This window comes from Bos indicus x Bos taurus, chromosome 2, assembly GCF_003369695.1.
Source record: "Bos indicus x Bos taurus breed Angus x Brahman F1 hybrid chromosome 2, Bos_hybrid_MaternalHap_v2.0, whole genome shotgun sequence".
NCBI classification, from domain to species: domain Eukaryota; kingdom Metazoa; phylum Chordata; class Mammalia; order Artiodactyla; family Bovidae; genus Bos; species Bos indicus x Bos taurus.
In genome coordinates this window covers 133,137,901-133,154,766 of record NC_040077.1, presented here as the reverse complement: position 1 = coordinate 133,154,766, position 16,866 = coordinate 133,137,901, and the positions used below count along the sequence as shown (strand labels likewise).

Genomic DNA, 16,866 nt, shown 5'->3' with positions numbered 1-16,866 from the left:
AGCGGCCAATGCCCCACGGCACCACTTTCACGGAGACCCTAAAATACGACAAAAATGAACCTGTCTATGAAGCAGAAACAGAATCATGACACAGCAGACAGACTGGCGGTTGCCAAGGTGGAGAGGGCTGGAGGACGGGTGGAGCACGAGGCCGGGGCTGCCGGACGCGAGCTTTAACAGAGGATGGACAGACAAGGTCCAACTGTACAGAACAGGAAACTATCCTCAACATCCTGTGATAAACTGTTACGGAAAAGAACACACTAAAAAAGAATGTATACGCAAGACTGAACCACTCGGCTGTACAGCAGTACTTAACACAACACTGTAAACCAACTGCACCTCAATAAAAAAACGTTTAACAGAAATCTGGAGAAACAAGTGACGCGTGAGGAAACACAATCTGAGTCGACTTAAACCCAAAGAACGTGCCACGGAGTTCTCAATATCACTCCTTTTATCCCCAAACCAACTCTCTTTCCTGATTTCCCTATTTCTATTAAGACAAGAGCATCCTGCTGGTCTCATTTGGGGTTTAAGGATTTTAAATTTGGCAGCATCTTAAATTCTTAAACTCTCCTTGTCTTTCACCTCATTCAAACAATTTCCCACGATCTCTACACTGCTAAGTCGCTTCAGTCATGTCCAACCCTGTGTGACCCCATAGATGGCAGCCCACCAGGCTGCCCCGTCCCTGGGATCCTCCAGGCAAGAACACTGGAGTGGGTTGCCATTTTCTTCTCCAATTCATGAAAGTGAAAAGTGAAAGTGAAGTTGCTCAGTCGTGTCCGACTCTTAGTGACCCCATGACTGCAGCCTACCAGGCTCCTCCATCCATGGGACTTTCCAGGCAAGAGTACTGGAGTGGAGTGCCACTGCCTTCTCCGGATCTCTACACTAGGTCCTTTAATTACCCTGTCTCCCCTTTCTCATGAAGCCACACTAACTCAAGTCATTTTTATTTCTTCAGTTCCTGTAACAGTACCTGAAACATGGATAACTTTCAATGAATACTTATAAATGAACCTAGATCACCATAGTAACAGTATTATTCAGTTATGATAATTTTACATGCAATATTAAATATAGTATTAGACAGTAACAGTAACAATACATTTTATTAACGTCCCTTACAAGACACTGTGTATCTGGCAACTTAAATCAGGCATCTTGAGTAAGAGAACTTTGCACATTACTCCAAAGAAATAATATCCAAGGGAAGGGGACTCAACAGCAGACAGACTACAATGACTATCCTTCCAAGTAGTGAAATATGGGAAACAGTTTACAGTTCCATGCCTGGAGCTGGAATGAAAAATGGAGATCTGAGGGCTTCCTCTGCAGCGTCAGCAGCTATGGGCAGCCCAGCTACACATCCACACGAGGTCTGTAATTATTTTTAAAATGCTAAGAGAGCAGTATCATCACAGGAGTCTTAAGAACCCATATTCTCTAAAGAAAAATATTTCTTCCCCATTATTTGGACATAAAAGTTTAGCCAAGAAAAGTGCAAATCTATGACCTTTGAAACCTCTTGATAAAGTCAGATCTGGGCAAGGAGCTGATAATTTTGGCAATAACTTCACTGATAATTTTGGCAATAACTTCACTCTGAGAAGTTACTGCAGGCAATATCATAACTGAAGCATTTTCTGCTCTTTACCTTAAACAGGTCAATAGCTTTTCTACTCTATTTACTGATATAGTCTCTTTCCCGCTAAAAAATTTTTTCCCATGTACCAGTAAGTAAGCGTAAATAGGTTTTACAATTACCTTTTTAAACAACAAAAGAAATGCTTTAGGATTTCTCAAATAGCTTGAGATTGTGAGAATTTTTTTGTTTTGTTTTTTTGGCTGCACAATGTGGCATCTGAGTTCCCCCATCAGGGAACCCATGCCCCTTGCAGGGCAAGCGCGGAGTCCTAGCCACTGGACCAATTCCCTGTGAGAATCAATTTTTTAACTTCATGAAATAGGTTCCTGGATTTTGCCCCTTTGGGGACAAGTACAAGTCCTTAAATTGTGTTTTGATTCTGAGAAACCACTGAAATAAAAATATTTTCATTAACAACCTTAGAAGCCAGGACATGGAAGCAACCTAGATGTCCATCAGCAGATGAATGGATAAGAAAGCTATGGTACATATACACAATGGAGTATTACTCAGCCATTAAAAAGAATACATTTGAATCAGTTCTGAGGTGGATGAAACTGGAGCCTATTATACACAACGAAGTAAGCCAGAAAGAAAAACACCAATACAGTATACTAACGTGTATATATGGAATTTAGAAAGATGGTAACAATAACCCTGTATACAAGACAGCAAAAGAGACACTGATGTATAGAACAGTCTTTTGGACTCTGTGGGAGAGGGAGAGGGTGGGATGATTTGGGAGAATGGCATTGAAACATGTATAATATCATATATGGAACGAGTTGCCAGTCCAGGTTCGATGCACGATGCTGGATGCTTGGGGCTGGTGCACTGGGACGACCCAGAGGGATGGTATGGGGAGGGAGGAGGGAGGAGGGTTCAGGATGGGGAACACATGTATTACTTGTGGTGGATTCATGTTGATATATGGCAAAACCAATACAATATTGTAAAGTTAAAAAATAAAATTCTGAGTGATAAAAAAAAAAACAACCTTAGAACTAATTATTGGAGATCTCCTAAATGAAATTCTACTGGGGCTGGTTGGGGAAAGTTGGGGGCGAATATTCAGGGGGGTCACATTAACTGAGAATCTGAATTTTTAATAAATTCCCCAGGAAACCTTATGCACACTTAAGACTGAGAAACACTAACTCTAACTATGCTAATAAAGTTATTATCAGGACATGACATTGCCAAATCTTGGGAGAGAATGTGAATCCCCATGCCCCTGGCACACTGTTGGTGAGAGCAGACCTCGGTGCCACAACACAGAGCACTGCGTTATCTGCTCAAGGTCACGGGCTCCATAGCCTGTTGATCCTACTTCAGCTTATATTCCCAAGAGACTCACTTGCAACAGGGGACACACAGGGGACACCCACAAGGACAGCAGGACACCTGGGGGTCCAGTGGCTGAGAATCCTCCTGCCGGTGCAGGGGACATGGGTTCGATCCCTGGTCCAGGAAGATCCACGTGCTGCACAGCAACTAGGCCCGCGCGCCGGGAGCGCTTGCTCCACCACAGAAGCGGTCACCATGAGCAGCCTGTGCGGCACCCAGAGCAGCCCCCACTCAGCAAGAGTCAGTGCAGCCAAAGCAATTAACCTTTTTAAAAAGAGACCATATAACACCTGGAATAACAATGGTATCTGATTGACACAACCCAAATGTTCATCAGTTGGAGCAGAAGGGACACAAATAAACTGGTGCAGTCACAAACACAGTGAAATACACACAGCAGTCAAAACAAAAGCTACAGAAATGAATTCTGATAGTAAAGGACTAAATAATGTTAAGTGGAAAATGCCTACAAAACTGCACAGAATGTGATGTCATTGCTAAAAGCAATCAAATAATTTTAAATTTTAAAATATTCCTTAAATCCAAAAGCAAATACATATATGAAACTAATGAAATGAGGAATTTAAGATTTAGGATTCCAGATATCAGCTACTTCACTGAGGAAAGAAAGCTACAAGGTTTAGAAGTCCACAATCAAGATCCTAGACTTGATTTCAGTGGTGGGTTGTCTATGGGAGCATATCATGGACCTTGATTCCATCCTTGTTCACCTCCTGGATGATACTGGCCAACACGGCCATACAGTGCTCTGAAAAGGATACACTTGCATAGTTTCAGACAAAACTGTGCCGAGAGTTTAGCATGGAAGAGGTGATAAAGTTCAACATGCTGGACGCTAGGCCTAAGAACTAAAAGAACACCCACCTCCTATAACCGGCCTCTTTTAAGACAAGCACCTTAATTTATCTCTCAGATCACTAACGGCGCTCAACATCTCCTATATTGTTGGCCGTTTCTTATTTTGTAATAAAACGCCCCCTTGTCTATTTAGTTGTCAGGAGTGGGTTTTGTAGCTTTTGCTTTTCTTTAAACTTACTGAGTGAGTTGGGGCTCAAGGACTCATATTCTTGAAATGATCTTAATTCAGGCAGAGGGACATCCTAAAGTAGTCTCTCAACACTCTTTCCAGGGAGGGGATCCCAAGACAAACTGTTCCCTAGCTACAGAAACAAGCGCAGCCTACTGAGTGCAGACGCAGAGAGCTCCCGGCCCGAACAGTCGCCTCGCGCACCTGCAGGTTAGGCGGCTGGAGGTCCGAGGTCACCAGGGAGTGGTTGAAGTGGTAGAGGGCGGCCGCGAACTCCTCATCTGACGCACCTTGAAGACACGCGGGAAAACCAATTACTCAAGCACCTGCCTGATGCAGTGCACCACCCTGCCAGCAGCCAAATGCTGCTAGAAAAACACCCGCCAGGCACATATCCTGTCTACTGACCCTTGAGCCCATCCTTGTCCACCTCCTTAATGATACTGGCCAACGTGGCCATATGGTGCTCTGAAAGAGAGACACTCAGATAGTTTCGGATAAAATTGTTCCGGGAGTTCAGCATGGAAGAGGTGATGAAGTTCAAAATGTTGGAAGCCAGGCCTAAGAACTAAAAAGAACACAAAGGTTATACCAGGTTCATAAGCCCAGAGCTCCCACAAACCCTAAATGCAAACACCAAGTAAAATATGTCCGTTGATCTCGTGAGAAAAACACAGTGACTCAGACTCAGACTTTCAATCACCGACAGTATGACTAAGTTTAATTATGACAGCCTTTCTCACGTGATTGTACCAATTACAAACAACGGTGGATCAATTTAATACAACAGACCTCACAGAGTACTGTACGAAGACAGGATTTGCAAACAGACAGACTCATTTCCTTCATTCCTCTAAGGTCCTGTATTTGTCCAGCTCTAAGATATAACTGATATATTCAATTCTGAAGCCTATATTATCACTATACACATTTGGAATGCCCAGTTCTTCACTTCTCTATTAAAATTCAGTTGGGGAATTGCCTGACGGTCCAGTGGTGAGGACTGTGCACTTTCACTGCCAAGGGCCTGGGTTGTATCCCTGGTCAGGGAACTAAGATACCATAGCTGCACTGCTAAGTCTCTTCAGTCGTGTCTGACTCTGTGTGACCCCATATACGGCAGCCCACCCGCCTCCCCCGTCCCTGGGATTCTCCAGGCAAGAACACTGGAATGGGCTGCAGTTTCCTCCTCCAATGCATGAAAGTGAAAAGTGAAAAGTGAAAATGAAGTTGCTCAGTCGTGTCCGACTCTTAGCGACCCCATGGACTGCAGCCCACCAGGCTCCTCCGTCCATGGGATTTTCCAGGCAAGAGTACTGGAGTGGGGTGCCACTGCCTTCTCCAATAAGCTGCACAGCAGTGACCAAAAGAATAGTAATAACTTAACTAGAGTGAACTGAATCAAGCTGAATTATTATGTAAATGTTTTAAATCCATATCCTTGACTACACTAAGCTGCATAAAAGCCAAGATCGTATCTGAACCGATAGGGCTTCGGGAGAGAGAATAACACGCAGTGTGCCACCCACAAATACTGGCTGCACGGATAGTTAGCAACCAATCATGACATACTGGACGTAGGCAACGGGCCCGTTAATTCTTCACAACACTCTCAGGAGGCACAACCACTCCCACACAACAGGAGACAAAACAGGCTCAGAGAAATTCAGGTTCTTGCCTGAAGTCATAAAGTCAGTAAATGCAGAAGTAGGATTCAATTCACTCCTATCTAATCCTAAACACTATGTTACTAACCCTCAATCAGAGAAACATCATCAGGAGTACAAGAGTTAATTAATGAAACGTAATCAATATACTTAAGCCCTAAGTAAAAATGTCTTTAAACATTAATGATCCACGCCGATGAATGGCAAAAACCATCACAATATTGTAAAGCAATTATCCTGCAATTAAAATAAATTAATTTCAGAAAATTAATGATTCAACATACAAAATGGTTTTATTCCAATGATCTGCTTTTCACATGCCTTCAAACCATTTCTCCTTCCCCACTCAGAAATGCACTCTTACCAACTCAGGATCTTTGCGACTGGCCAAGATGTTGCCCTTCTCGCCAGGAGCCTGCTTGCTGGGGCTCTTGACGCGAGGCGAGCTTTCCAGGGGAGGAGACGGGGGAGGAGGCGGAGGAGCCACCTTCTCTTTGCTGGGGGAGATGGTCTCTTCAAACCACTGCCCCAAGATAGGTTCACTGTCCTCATCTAACAGGGAAAGAGAAAAGTTAACAAAGTAACAGAAGTTACCCACTTTTCAAATTGTTTCTGTACACCTGCCTTGGAAAAGTGCCTGAGTCAAAAAGAATACAAGGTATCCAAATTATGGTGGAAGATACACAGTGGCCTAAACTTGTCAAAACTCATACAAAAGTACACAGCCAGCACATGGAGTGCCTTATTGTGTGTAAAGTTACACATCGACAAGACCAACAGTTTTTTAAAAGAACCCCAGGAAGGAATAGAAATCACCTCACTTTATTTTACTGGCAACAAGCCAAATGTTCTCAAGTGCAAACTTTTACTTGTCATCAATTGTAAGCTCCCAGATAAGAATCGCACTTTTTTGCACTACTAGATACACCTGGATAGAAACAATCTGATGTGGTTATTCTCTTTACTCTCTCTCCAAACCAAGGCAGGAGGGAATGTTACTAGTAATCTGGTCTAATTACTAGTTACGAATAGCCAGGAGATGCAACCAGTCCATTCTGAAGGAGATCAGCCCTGGGTGTCCTTTGGAAGGAATGATGCTAAAGCTGAAGCTCCAATACTCTGGCCACCTGATGCAAAGAACTGAGTCATTGGAAAAGACCCCAATGTTGAGAAAGTTTGAGGGTAGAAGGAGAAGGGGTCGACAGAGGGTGAGATGGCTGGATGGCATCACCGACTCGACGGACGTGAGCTTGAGTGAACTCCGGGAGCTGGTGATGCACAGGGAGGCCTGGCGTGCTGCAGTCCATGGGGTCACAGAGTCGGACACGACTGAGTGACTGAGCAGAACTGAGCTGAATGGCCTGTTACTAGGACCCAGAAAGCAGGAGGGAGTTCCCCACATGAGTCAGTGTAGAAAGAAACAAAAAACAAGTGATAAGCACCCTGATTGTGGAGGAAAAGAAACCAAAGCATCCGAGCTTTGCTGACAGTGGCTTCACTCACTCAGTCGTCAACCGCCACTTATTCCACCAGGTCACCTTTAAGGGCACATGCGGTCAAGACCCAGGCTGGGCCAGTGAGAGAAGACGGTGGCCAGGCAGCTCCTGGGGGCGTGCCCTGCCGTGCTCTGGGCCCCCGGGAGAGGGCAGGGTGCCTACCTTGGCTGCTGTCCTCCTCCGTGCTGCTGAAGTCGTCCTCGTAGTAGGTGTTGGAGTCAGTAGAGGCGCTGGCGTCGCTGCTCATGGAGCCCTTCCTCTGACGCTGCAGGACACATGCCTGGGGAAACAGCGAGGCGTCTGTAGTCAGTGACCCCAAAATGAGCCATCCTACTTCGGCCCTTTTACCACGTGAACGGTCTTCTCTGCGTCTCTTTTTTCTAAATCCAAGTGAAGTATTCCTCCTAATAGCTTCCCTTCAGGACTCTCATAGCTTTATCCTAAAACAGGAGTCTCCAACCCCCAGGATCTAAAAGCCTGATGCTCTGAGATGGAGGTGACGTAATAGTAATAGAAATAAAATGCACAGTAACTGTAACGCGCTTGAATCATCCCCAAACTAAGATCCCACCCCACCCTCAACACCAGCGCTGATCTGTGGAAAAACTGTCTTCCACAAAACAGGCCCCTGGTGACAAGAAGTCTGGGCACCACTGCTATGAAAGCACTCCAAAACCCTAACTCTGGACAAGAGCTGGAAAGGCTTCAGCACGCCAATTGTCACAAAGTGCCCAGTGCCCACCATGGGATTTTCCAGGCAAGAGTACTGGATTGCCATTTCCTTCTCCAGGGGATCTTCCCAACCCAGGGATTGAACCCAGGTCTCCCGCATTGTAGACAGACGCTTTACTGTCTGAGCCACCAGGAAAGTCCTGATAATCAACAGCTAATTCAAATCTCTGGAATCATTAAGAGCTTTCCTCATCTTCAAAACCATTACCACAAATGATACGTTTACAAAGAGTAAGGCATGCAGTCCGTCCCATTTGTTTTAAGAAGGCTACATAAGAAGACCTTACAGATTCTCAGCGGCGTGACCCCACTCACCTTTCTGTAGGACGTTGAGAGCAGTGTCAACAGCAGGTTCGTCAGTGGGACAGAGTCGATCAGCCGCTGAATCCTCTGTATGGAGGTACTCTGGGCCATGATGCTCAGGACTGCAGGGGGACCATCTGCTTCCCAACCCTGACGGTAAAGAGAGAGTTAACGTTAGGTCTCAACAGGAAGTAAGCACCCAGTCTGATGGTTCAAGCGCACGTAAGCCAGAAGAAGGGCCCGCAGCCACCGTGCTGATTCTGAGGACCAGCCCTCACCTTATGCAGAGCCTCCACTTGCAGGTCTTGAAAAAGAGATGTCAACAGCTTGACGGCATGGTTTGCCAGTATCACTGAGAGTACCCCAAAGCCCTGATGCCTACAAAGCCAAAGGGAAACACAAACTTTAAGACAACTCACAACAAATTACAATCATGGATTTTGCCATTTTGAGGCCCTTTAAGATTCTACTGACCTTTCCCCAGGGGGTGAAAAAATTGCAAAAACATAAAATCTGTATATAATTTCAGAAGTTCACTCTCCCGGAAGCCCACCTACAGACTGCCTAGGGAGCCTCTGGCTAAGAACTCCTGGACTAGAAGAAACTCTGGAATTTAAACTGTCAATTTAAAGCTACTGGGTCATGTGAAAAAGCACTGACATTTAAAAGCCATTCTTTTGGGAACTTCTCTGGTGGTACAGTGGATAAGAATCCACCTGCCAAAGCAGGGGACACGTGTTAGATCCCTGGTCCAGGAAGACCCCATATGCCGAAGGGCAGCTGAGTCTGTGTGCCACTAGTGAGCCTGTGCCCTAGAGCCCAAGCTCTGCAACAAGAGACGCCACCAATGAGGAGCCCCTGGCTGCCGCAGCCAGACGAAGCCCACGCAGCAAGGAGATCCAGCACAGCCAAAAATAAACACATAACCGAGTCTTTTTTACAAACTCATTCTTTTGAGAACAAAAGGCTAAAAAGTAGCAATTCTTACAAAATATCTGGACAGGAGAGAATAAAAACAAAGGTTTACATTAAATCTGAGTAGAACTTACTCTCTCTGTCCAAATGACCACACGACAAAGGGTCAGTATACCTAATATACAAAGAGCTCGGGTAAATCAGTGAGAAGAAAGTACAAACACCAAGGAAAAACTGGGGCAAATGACCCAGGCAGTATGGAAACGACCACAGTCACAGGAGGGCTCAGCGCAACACAAGTGAGGGCGCTGCAGGAGCCTCGCTCCTGTGAGACCAGCACGGGAAGAGCAAAGCCACCCGCCAGCAGCGAGGACGGGGAGGGCGGCACAGCGCGCCACAGCCAGGGGCGCATGGCAGAGTGCAGTTACCAAGTAAGCATGTCCTTTGTCCGCACAATTACACTTTTAGAAACTGACCCCAAGGGGACAACTAGACAAGTGCACAGAGATTTGTTTCAGAAGGATTATTAAAGTGCACTTTATCAAAACAAGCTATACGGAACAACCTAAACAAGTGTTTGAAAAGTTAATCAGTTAACTATGGCATATTTATATAATGGTATACTATCAGTCATTAAAAACACAGACCTGTAATTGTGTCACTGAAAATGTCTACAATATGTAATAAGAGTGATCCTATTTTCTTAAAGATACCTATTTAACATATGTGCACAAAAAAATGTCTGGAAGAATGTTTACCAATTTGGGTGGTAGATGATTTTTTGATGATTTCTTTTTTTTGCTTTCTCATGACTTTCTACCTACACAATGTATATACATTCCTTTTAAATCTCAGGAAACTACAACTACTTTTTATATGTTTCTTCAACTTCAAAGGATATACCTATTGGCAATCTATTCCCTTTACAATGTCAACTATAACAACAGACACTCAAAAACGACAAACCGTTGTTCTCTCTGAACATGCTTACCTCCCTACGTTGCCTAGTGTCTATGGCCTACTACCTCAATGCCTATTTCAGATCTCAGCTCAGTACACGTCCTCGGGGAAGCCTGCCTTGATATCTCTAGCCAGGTCAAATGCCCTTATTATAATATTCTCTAGACACAATCTGACATATATTTGCATGAATATCAACTTCTTCTCTCTTCAGAACGTCTATTTTGTTTCTCCACTGCAGCATTCCACAACTCATACAGAGCCTGGGACAGAAGGCAGTGAATAATTTGCTAAGGTCCACAATTCGACTTCTCCTTGAACTTGAGACGCACACACCCAAGTGCCTACCCAGCTCTCACAGGGGGCCTACCGGTCCTCTCAAAAGCAGCGTGGCCCAGACGAAATCCTTCATTTCTTCCCCTTCCTGTCACTCAATCTATTCCTAAAACTAGTGTGCCCTCTCTCAGTAAGTTACGCAATTCCAGATGCTCATGCCAGAAACTTCTGATATATTTTTCACACTCAACATTCACTTCAGTTCAGTTCAGTCGCTCAGTCATGTCCGACTCTTTGCGACCCCATGAATCGCAGCACGCCAGGCCTCCCTGTCCATCACCAACTCCCGGAGTTCACTCAGAGTCACGTCCATCGAGTCAGTGATGCCATCCAGCCATCTCATCCTCTGTCGTCCTCTTCTCCTCCTGCCCCCAATCTTTCCCAGCATCAGGGTCTTTTCAAATGAGTCAGCTCTTCGCATAAGGTGGCCAAAGTATTGGAGTTTCAGCTTCAACATCAGTCTTCCAATGAACACCCAGGACTGATCTTCTTTGGGATGTACTGGTTGGATCTCCTTGCAGTCCAAGGGACTCTCAAGAGTCTTTTCCAACACCACAGTTCAAAAGCATCAATTCTTCTGCGCTCAGCTTTCTTTATAGTCCAACTCTCACATCCATATATGACCACAGGAAAAACCATAGCCTTGACTAGACAGATCTTTGAAGGCAAAGTAATGTCTCTGCTTTTCAATATGCTAACTAGGTTGGTTATAACTTTCCTTCCAAGGAGTAAGCGTCTTTTAATTTCATGGCTGCAGTCACCATCTGCACTGATTTTGGAGCCCAGAAAAATAAAGTCTGACACTGTTTCCACTGTTTCCCCATCTATTTCCCATGAAGTGATGGGACCAGATGCCATGATCTTAGTTTTCTGAATGTTGAGCTTTAAGCCAACTTTTTCACTCTCCTCTTTCACTTTCATCAAGAGGCTCTAGTTCTTCTTCAATTTCTGCCATAAGGGTGGTGTCATCTGGATATCTGAGGTTAATGATATTTCTCCCGGAAATCTTGATTCCAGCTTGTGCTTCTTCCAGTCCAGCGTTTCTCATGATGTACTCTGCATAGAAGTTAAATAAGCAGGGTGACGATATACAGCCTTGAGGTACTCCTTTTGGAACCAGTCTGTTGTTCCGTGTCCAGTTCTAACTGTTGCTTCCTGACCTGCATACAGGTTTCTCAAGAGGCAGGTCAGGTGGTCTGGTATTCCCATCTCTTTCAGAATTTTCCATAGTTTATTGTGATCCACACAGTCAAAGGCTTTGGCATGTCAATAAAGCAGAAATAGATGTTTTTCTAGAACTCTCTTGCTTTTTCCATGATCCAGCGGATGTTGGCAATTTGATCCCTGGTTCCTCTGCCTCTTCCAAAACCATCTTGAACATCAGGAAGTTCACGGTTCACGTATTGCTGAAGCCTGGCTTGGAGAATTTTGAGCATTACTTTACTAGCATGTGAGATGAGTGCAATTGTGCGGTAGTCTGAGCATTCTTTGGCATTGCCTTTCTTTGGGATTGGAATGAAAACTGACCTTTTCCAGTCCTGTGGCCACTGCTGAGTCTTCCAAATTTGCTGGCATATTGAGTACAGCACTTTCACAGCATCATCTTTCAGGATTTGAAATAGCTCAACTGCAATTCCATCACGTCCACTAGCTTTGTTCATAGTGATGCTTTCTGAGGCCCACTTGACTTCACATTCCAGGATGCCTGGCTCTAGGTGAGTGATCACACCATCGTGATTACCTGGGTCGTGAAGATCTTTTTTGTACAGTTCTGTGTATTCTTGCCATCTCTTCTTAATATCTTCTGCTTCTGTTAGGTCCATACCATTTCTGTCCTTTATCAAGCCCATCTTTGCATGAAATGTTCCCTTGGTATCTCTAATTTTCTTGAAGAGATCTCTAGTCTTTCCCATTCTGTTGTTTTCCTCTATTTCTTTGCATTGATTGCTGAGGAAGGCTTTCTTATCTCTCCTTGGTATTCTTTGGAACTCTGCATTCAGATGCTTATATCGTTCCTCTTCTCCTTTGCTTTTCGCTTCTCTTCTTTTTACAGCTATTTGTAAGACCTCCTCAGACAGCCATTTTGCTTTTTTGCATTTCTTTTCCATGGGGATGGTCTTGATCCCTGTCTCCTGCACAATGTCACGAACCTCTTTCCATAGTTCATCAGGCACTCTGTGTATCAGATCTACGCCCTTAAATCTATTTCTCACTTCCACTGTATAATAATCATAAGGGATTTGATTAAGGTCATACCTGAATGGTCTAGTGGTTTTCCCTACTTTCTTCAATTTAAGTCTGAACTTGGCAATAGGAGTTCATGATCTGAGCCACAGTCAGCTCCCGGTCTTGTTTTTGCTGACTGTATAGAACTTCTCCATCTTTGGCTGCAAAGAATATAATCAATCTGATTTCGGTGCTGACCATCTGGTGATGTCCATGTGGAGAGTCTTCTCTTGTGTTGTTGGAAAAGGGTGTCTGCTATGACCAGTGCGTTCTCTTGGCAAAACTCTATTAGCCTTTGCCCTGCTTCATTCCGTACTCCAAGGCCAAATTTGCCTGTTACTCCAGGGGTTTCTTGACTTCCTACTTTTGCATTCCAGTCCCGTATAATGAAAAGGACATCTTTTTTTGGGTGTTAGTTCTAGACGGTCTTGTAGGTCTTCACAGAACCATTCAGCTTCCACTTCTTCAGCGTTGCTGGCTGGGGCACAGACTTGGATTACTCCTATCATTTTCCAACATGACTCGTTCTCCCTGCCTTTCCCAGCACCGCCAGACTCCAAACCCCGCCTCGATTGCTCAGAGGAAGGCGTGAGCCTCCCACCTGTTCTCGCTCCCTCTTCTTGCCTTACAACCCTACATACAGACTATTCTCCACAGGGGGCTGGGTTCTCCGTCACTAACAATTCAGATCTTATCACTCCGCTCTTGCAAACCCTCTGATATCTTCAGCTTACACTTGGCCCAAGGTGATCTGGCCCTGGCAACCTCTGTGACTGGATTTTCTACCACTCTCCTCCTCAATTTCTCTGCTCTAGACACAATGACCTTGCTGATCCTTAAACATGCCAATCATACTTGCACCTTGAGACCTGAATAATTCTACCTCAAATATTTTCGAGGTTTATCTGTCACTTCACATCTACATCTTGTTTTTAGAGCCCTTTCCCGACTATGCTAACTAAACTAACAGGCCCTGACAGTCTCTAACCCCCTGTTCTGGCTTATTTTTCTTCCCAGCACTCATACACGATAATCGATTATAAACCTGCTGTTTGTTATAAAACTACTGTTTGCTCACTGTTGCTCCAGTTAAAGAATAAACTCCAGGGCTTCCCTGGTGACTCAGTGGTAAAGAATGTGCCTGCCAGTGCAGGAGACACGGGTTTGATTTCTGATTCAGGAAGATCCCACATGCCGGGGGGCAACTAAGCCCATGCACCACAACTCCTGAGCCTGTGCTCTGCAAAAAGAGAAGCCACAGCAATGAGAACCCTGCACACCACAGCAGCGGAGACCCAGCGCAGCCTCAGATAAATAACGTTATTTTTAAAAAAAGAATACAAATTCTATAAAGTCAAGGAGATTGCTTTGATTAGTACCTCAATGCCTGGAAAGAGCACTGAAAAAAATAAATGAAATCCAGAAATAAGCCTGGGCTTCAAAAATAAAACCTCAACAACACAGAAATCACATTTCTAACTTTTTCCTGACAAGCAAGGCTTTCTGTCCAGACTTCATCAAAAGAGCAGCAAATGTTTCAGGAAGCAAGCCATGAGCCCAGGCAGAATCCTTATGTTACAGGTTAAGTGTGCAAGTGCATAACCGACTCCAAGTCAAACGAGTCCATTTTACAAAACAGAAGCCCTTTTCTTCCCTAACTTGAACCTCACAGAAGGCCTAACGTGTGTATTACACAGGTATTTTCTCCCTCTTACAGAGAAGGAAACAAGATTGGAAAGAATGAGCGATTACCCAAAACCACATAGCTACAATACAGAGACAGCGAGCTACGGTCACCATCTTCGTTGTTCACAGGTACTGGATAGAGGCAAGCTTTGCTACTGCTATGGAGACGAGAGGCGTGACACCAGCTCCCCATCAATAGAAAACAGCAGGAAAACCAGCACGAGCGGCATCGAATGGACACATACCCTTTTCCAGGCCCCAGCTTCGGAGAGCCCACTCCCTCTTTGGTGCGAGAAAGGATGTCTCTGACTCGGAGAGCGGCCAGTGGATCTTTCTCTTTCCCCTTATCAGCCAAGGCAGTAGGACTGAGGTTCAGTATGAGGAAAAGGCTGTTCAACAAACACCAGGCACCCAGCAACTGGAAGTTCTGATAGTGCTGTTGAAAAAGGCATGAAATGTAAATATACAGACAGAGAGTCTACAGGCTACACGTCTTAGAGACTACAGGCAAAACGGAGGCAGCGACGTCTTACCTCACCACCCGCGCGGCGGGAACTGCTGATCGCTTGACCAATCATGTCATAGATTTCAAGCTGTCCAAAAGTAAACATGCACAAAAATCTGAGCAAAGTGACATAGTTCATTATAAATGCTAAATCCGACCCAAAACAATTTAGCTTGAAGACTTCAATGTCCTCAAGCCACTTCCAATGGTACGATTCATCACAATTTCCTTGATCCTCACGTGACGCTGACTCTGTCTTTTCACTCAGCTCACGACAGCTTCTGAAACATGTCCCCTCCACCCCATCTAAAGCAACATACCCAGGACACATCAAATCACTATCACACCCATTCATCCAATGCACTTGCCACTTCAGAAGCCCTCGTCTCCAACGTGTGCCTGCGCTGAGAGCACACTGACGCCTACGGTAAGCCTCCGGTGCGTGTGCTGACTGCATGACGCATCCTTCACCACGTCCACCACTACCACAAAGTCACAGTGCTTCCGGCAGCTAACCAAACCGCCAAGCGAGCCAGACGCCTACGTCCCAGGCCAACCACTCAAGGGGGAGGGTGTGGAGAGCACTCCATGGCCTTCCCTCTAACGAGCAACAAGGCGGAAGCCGCCATATTCCCTCAACCGAATCCTCGGGGCTCCCCATCCCCAGAGGCAGAGCTTACACATTTCTGGACGATTGTGGCAGCGTCACTCTCGTAGTCCTCCTCTTTGGAGCTCGTGGAGCCTGTCCGCACTTGCTGGGCACTACCCACATGCAGGATGGCCATGCAAGTTGCCACACTCACACCTGAGGAAAAAAAAGAGACACACATTCCAAGAAACTGAAACACAGAAACATAACCCACCCACAAGCAATTCCATGATCTGATGACTGAAATCCCAACAGGGATCGACTCAATGGACATGAGTTTTGAGCAAATTCCAGGAGATAGTGAAGGACATGGGGTCACAAAGAGTCGGACACGACTGTGCAACTAAACAACAAAAAAATGTGTGACCATATGATCCAACAAGCACACTCCTAGATATATTTACCCAAATGAGCTGAAAACTTCCATCCACCCAAACACCTGTACACAAATATTTATGGTACCTTTAGTCACAACTGCCAACAGATGGAAACAATCAAGATGTCCTCTAATATTCAATAATAAATCAATAAATCAATCAATAAACCGGGGTGTATCCATACAAGGAATGGCATCACTGACTCAATGGACAAGAGTTTGAGCAAACTCCAAGAGACAGGGAAGGACAGGGAGGCCTGGCATGCTGCAGTCCATGGGGTCGCAGAGTCAGACATGACTTATCGACTGAACAACAGTTCAAGCAATTGCTATCAAGGCACAAAAAGACAAAGAGGAAGCTTAACTGCACACAGCAGGCCCTCCACACCTACAGGTCCTGCATCCGGAGACGCAGCTGGCAGAATCTGTGCATGGGCCATCTGCAGATGCTAAGGCCAACTGTATACACCATTTCACACATGGGACTTGAGCATTCATGGATTTTGGTACCCACGGGGAGGTCCTGAAACCCCCTGCTCCACCCACAAGCAAAAGAAGCCAGTCTGAAAAGGTGATGATTCTAACAATAGACTTTCTGGAAAAGGGAACTATGGAGACAGTAAAAGATCAGTGGTTTCTAGGGGCCGGGGTTACGGGCGAGGTAGAGGGAGGGACTTCCAGGTGGAACATCGGGGATCTGGAAGGCAGTGAAAAGATTCTGTATCAACGCCAAAAACCATAGAGCTGTATGTGAGAAAGGAGCCCTAATGTAGTGAACCACAGACTTCAGTTAATTATGTGTCAGTACTGGATCATCAATTACAACGAAGGCAACCCATGAATGCAGTATGTTAACAAGGACACTGTCCACAGGGGTGAGAGCGTACGGGGACAGAACTCTGTACTGTTCCAGATGCAGAGTCTGGGAACGCTGCATTTTTCTGCAAACCTACAGCTGCTTTAAAA

At 45.2% G+C, this 16,866-nt stretch overlaps 1 protein-coding gene across 5 annotated transcripts in view; it reads right to left on the bottom strand.

The window, feature by feature from the left end:
* Positions 1–16,866, bottom strand: part of UBR4 (ubiquitin protein ligase E3 component n-recognin 4) — a 137,815-nt gene that overhangs the window by 104,848 nt on the left and 16,101 nt on the right. For all 5 annotated transcript variants that reach the window (XM_027522083.1, XM_027522100.1, XM_027522092.1 and 2 more), the window contains exons 9-17: positions 15,556–15,680; positions 14,904–14,963; positions 14,616–14,806; positions 8,526–8,625; positions 8,260–8,397; positions 7,375–7,492; positions 6,081–6,268; positions 4,458–4,617; positions 4,254–4,339 (exon numbers count right to left, since the gene is read on the bottom strand). In XM_027522083.1, coding sequence (XP_027377884.1) covers positions 4,254–4,339; positions 4,458–4,617; positions 6,081–6,268; positions 7,375–7,492; positions 8,260–8,397; positions 8,526–8,625; positions 14,616–14,806; positions 14,904–14,963; positions 15,556–15,680 — 1,166 coding nt within the window. The remainder of the gene's footprint in view (positions 1–4,253; positions 4,340–4,457; positions 4,618–6,080; positions 6,269–7,374; positions 7,493–8,259; positions 8,398–8,525; positions 8,626–14,615; positions 14,807–14,903; positions 14,964–15,555; positions 15,681–16,866) is intronic.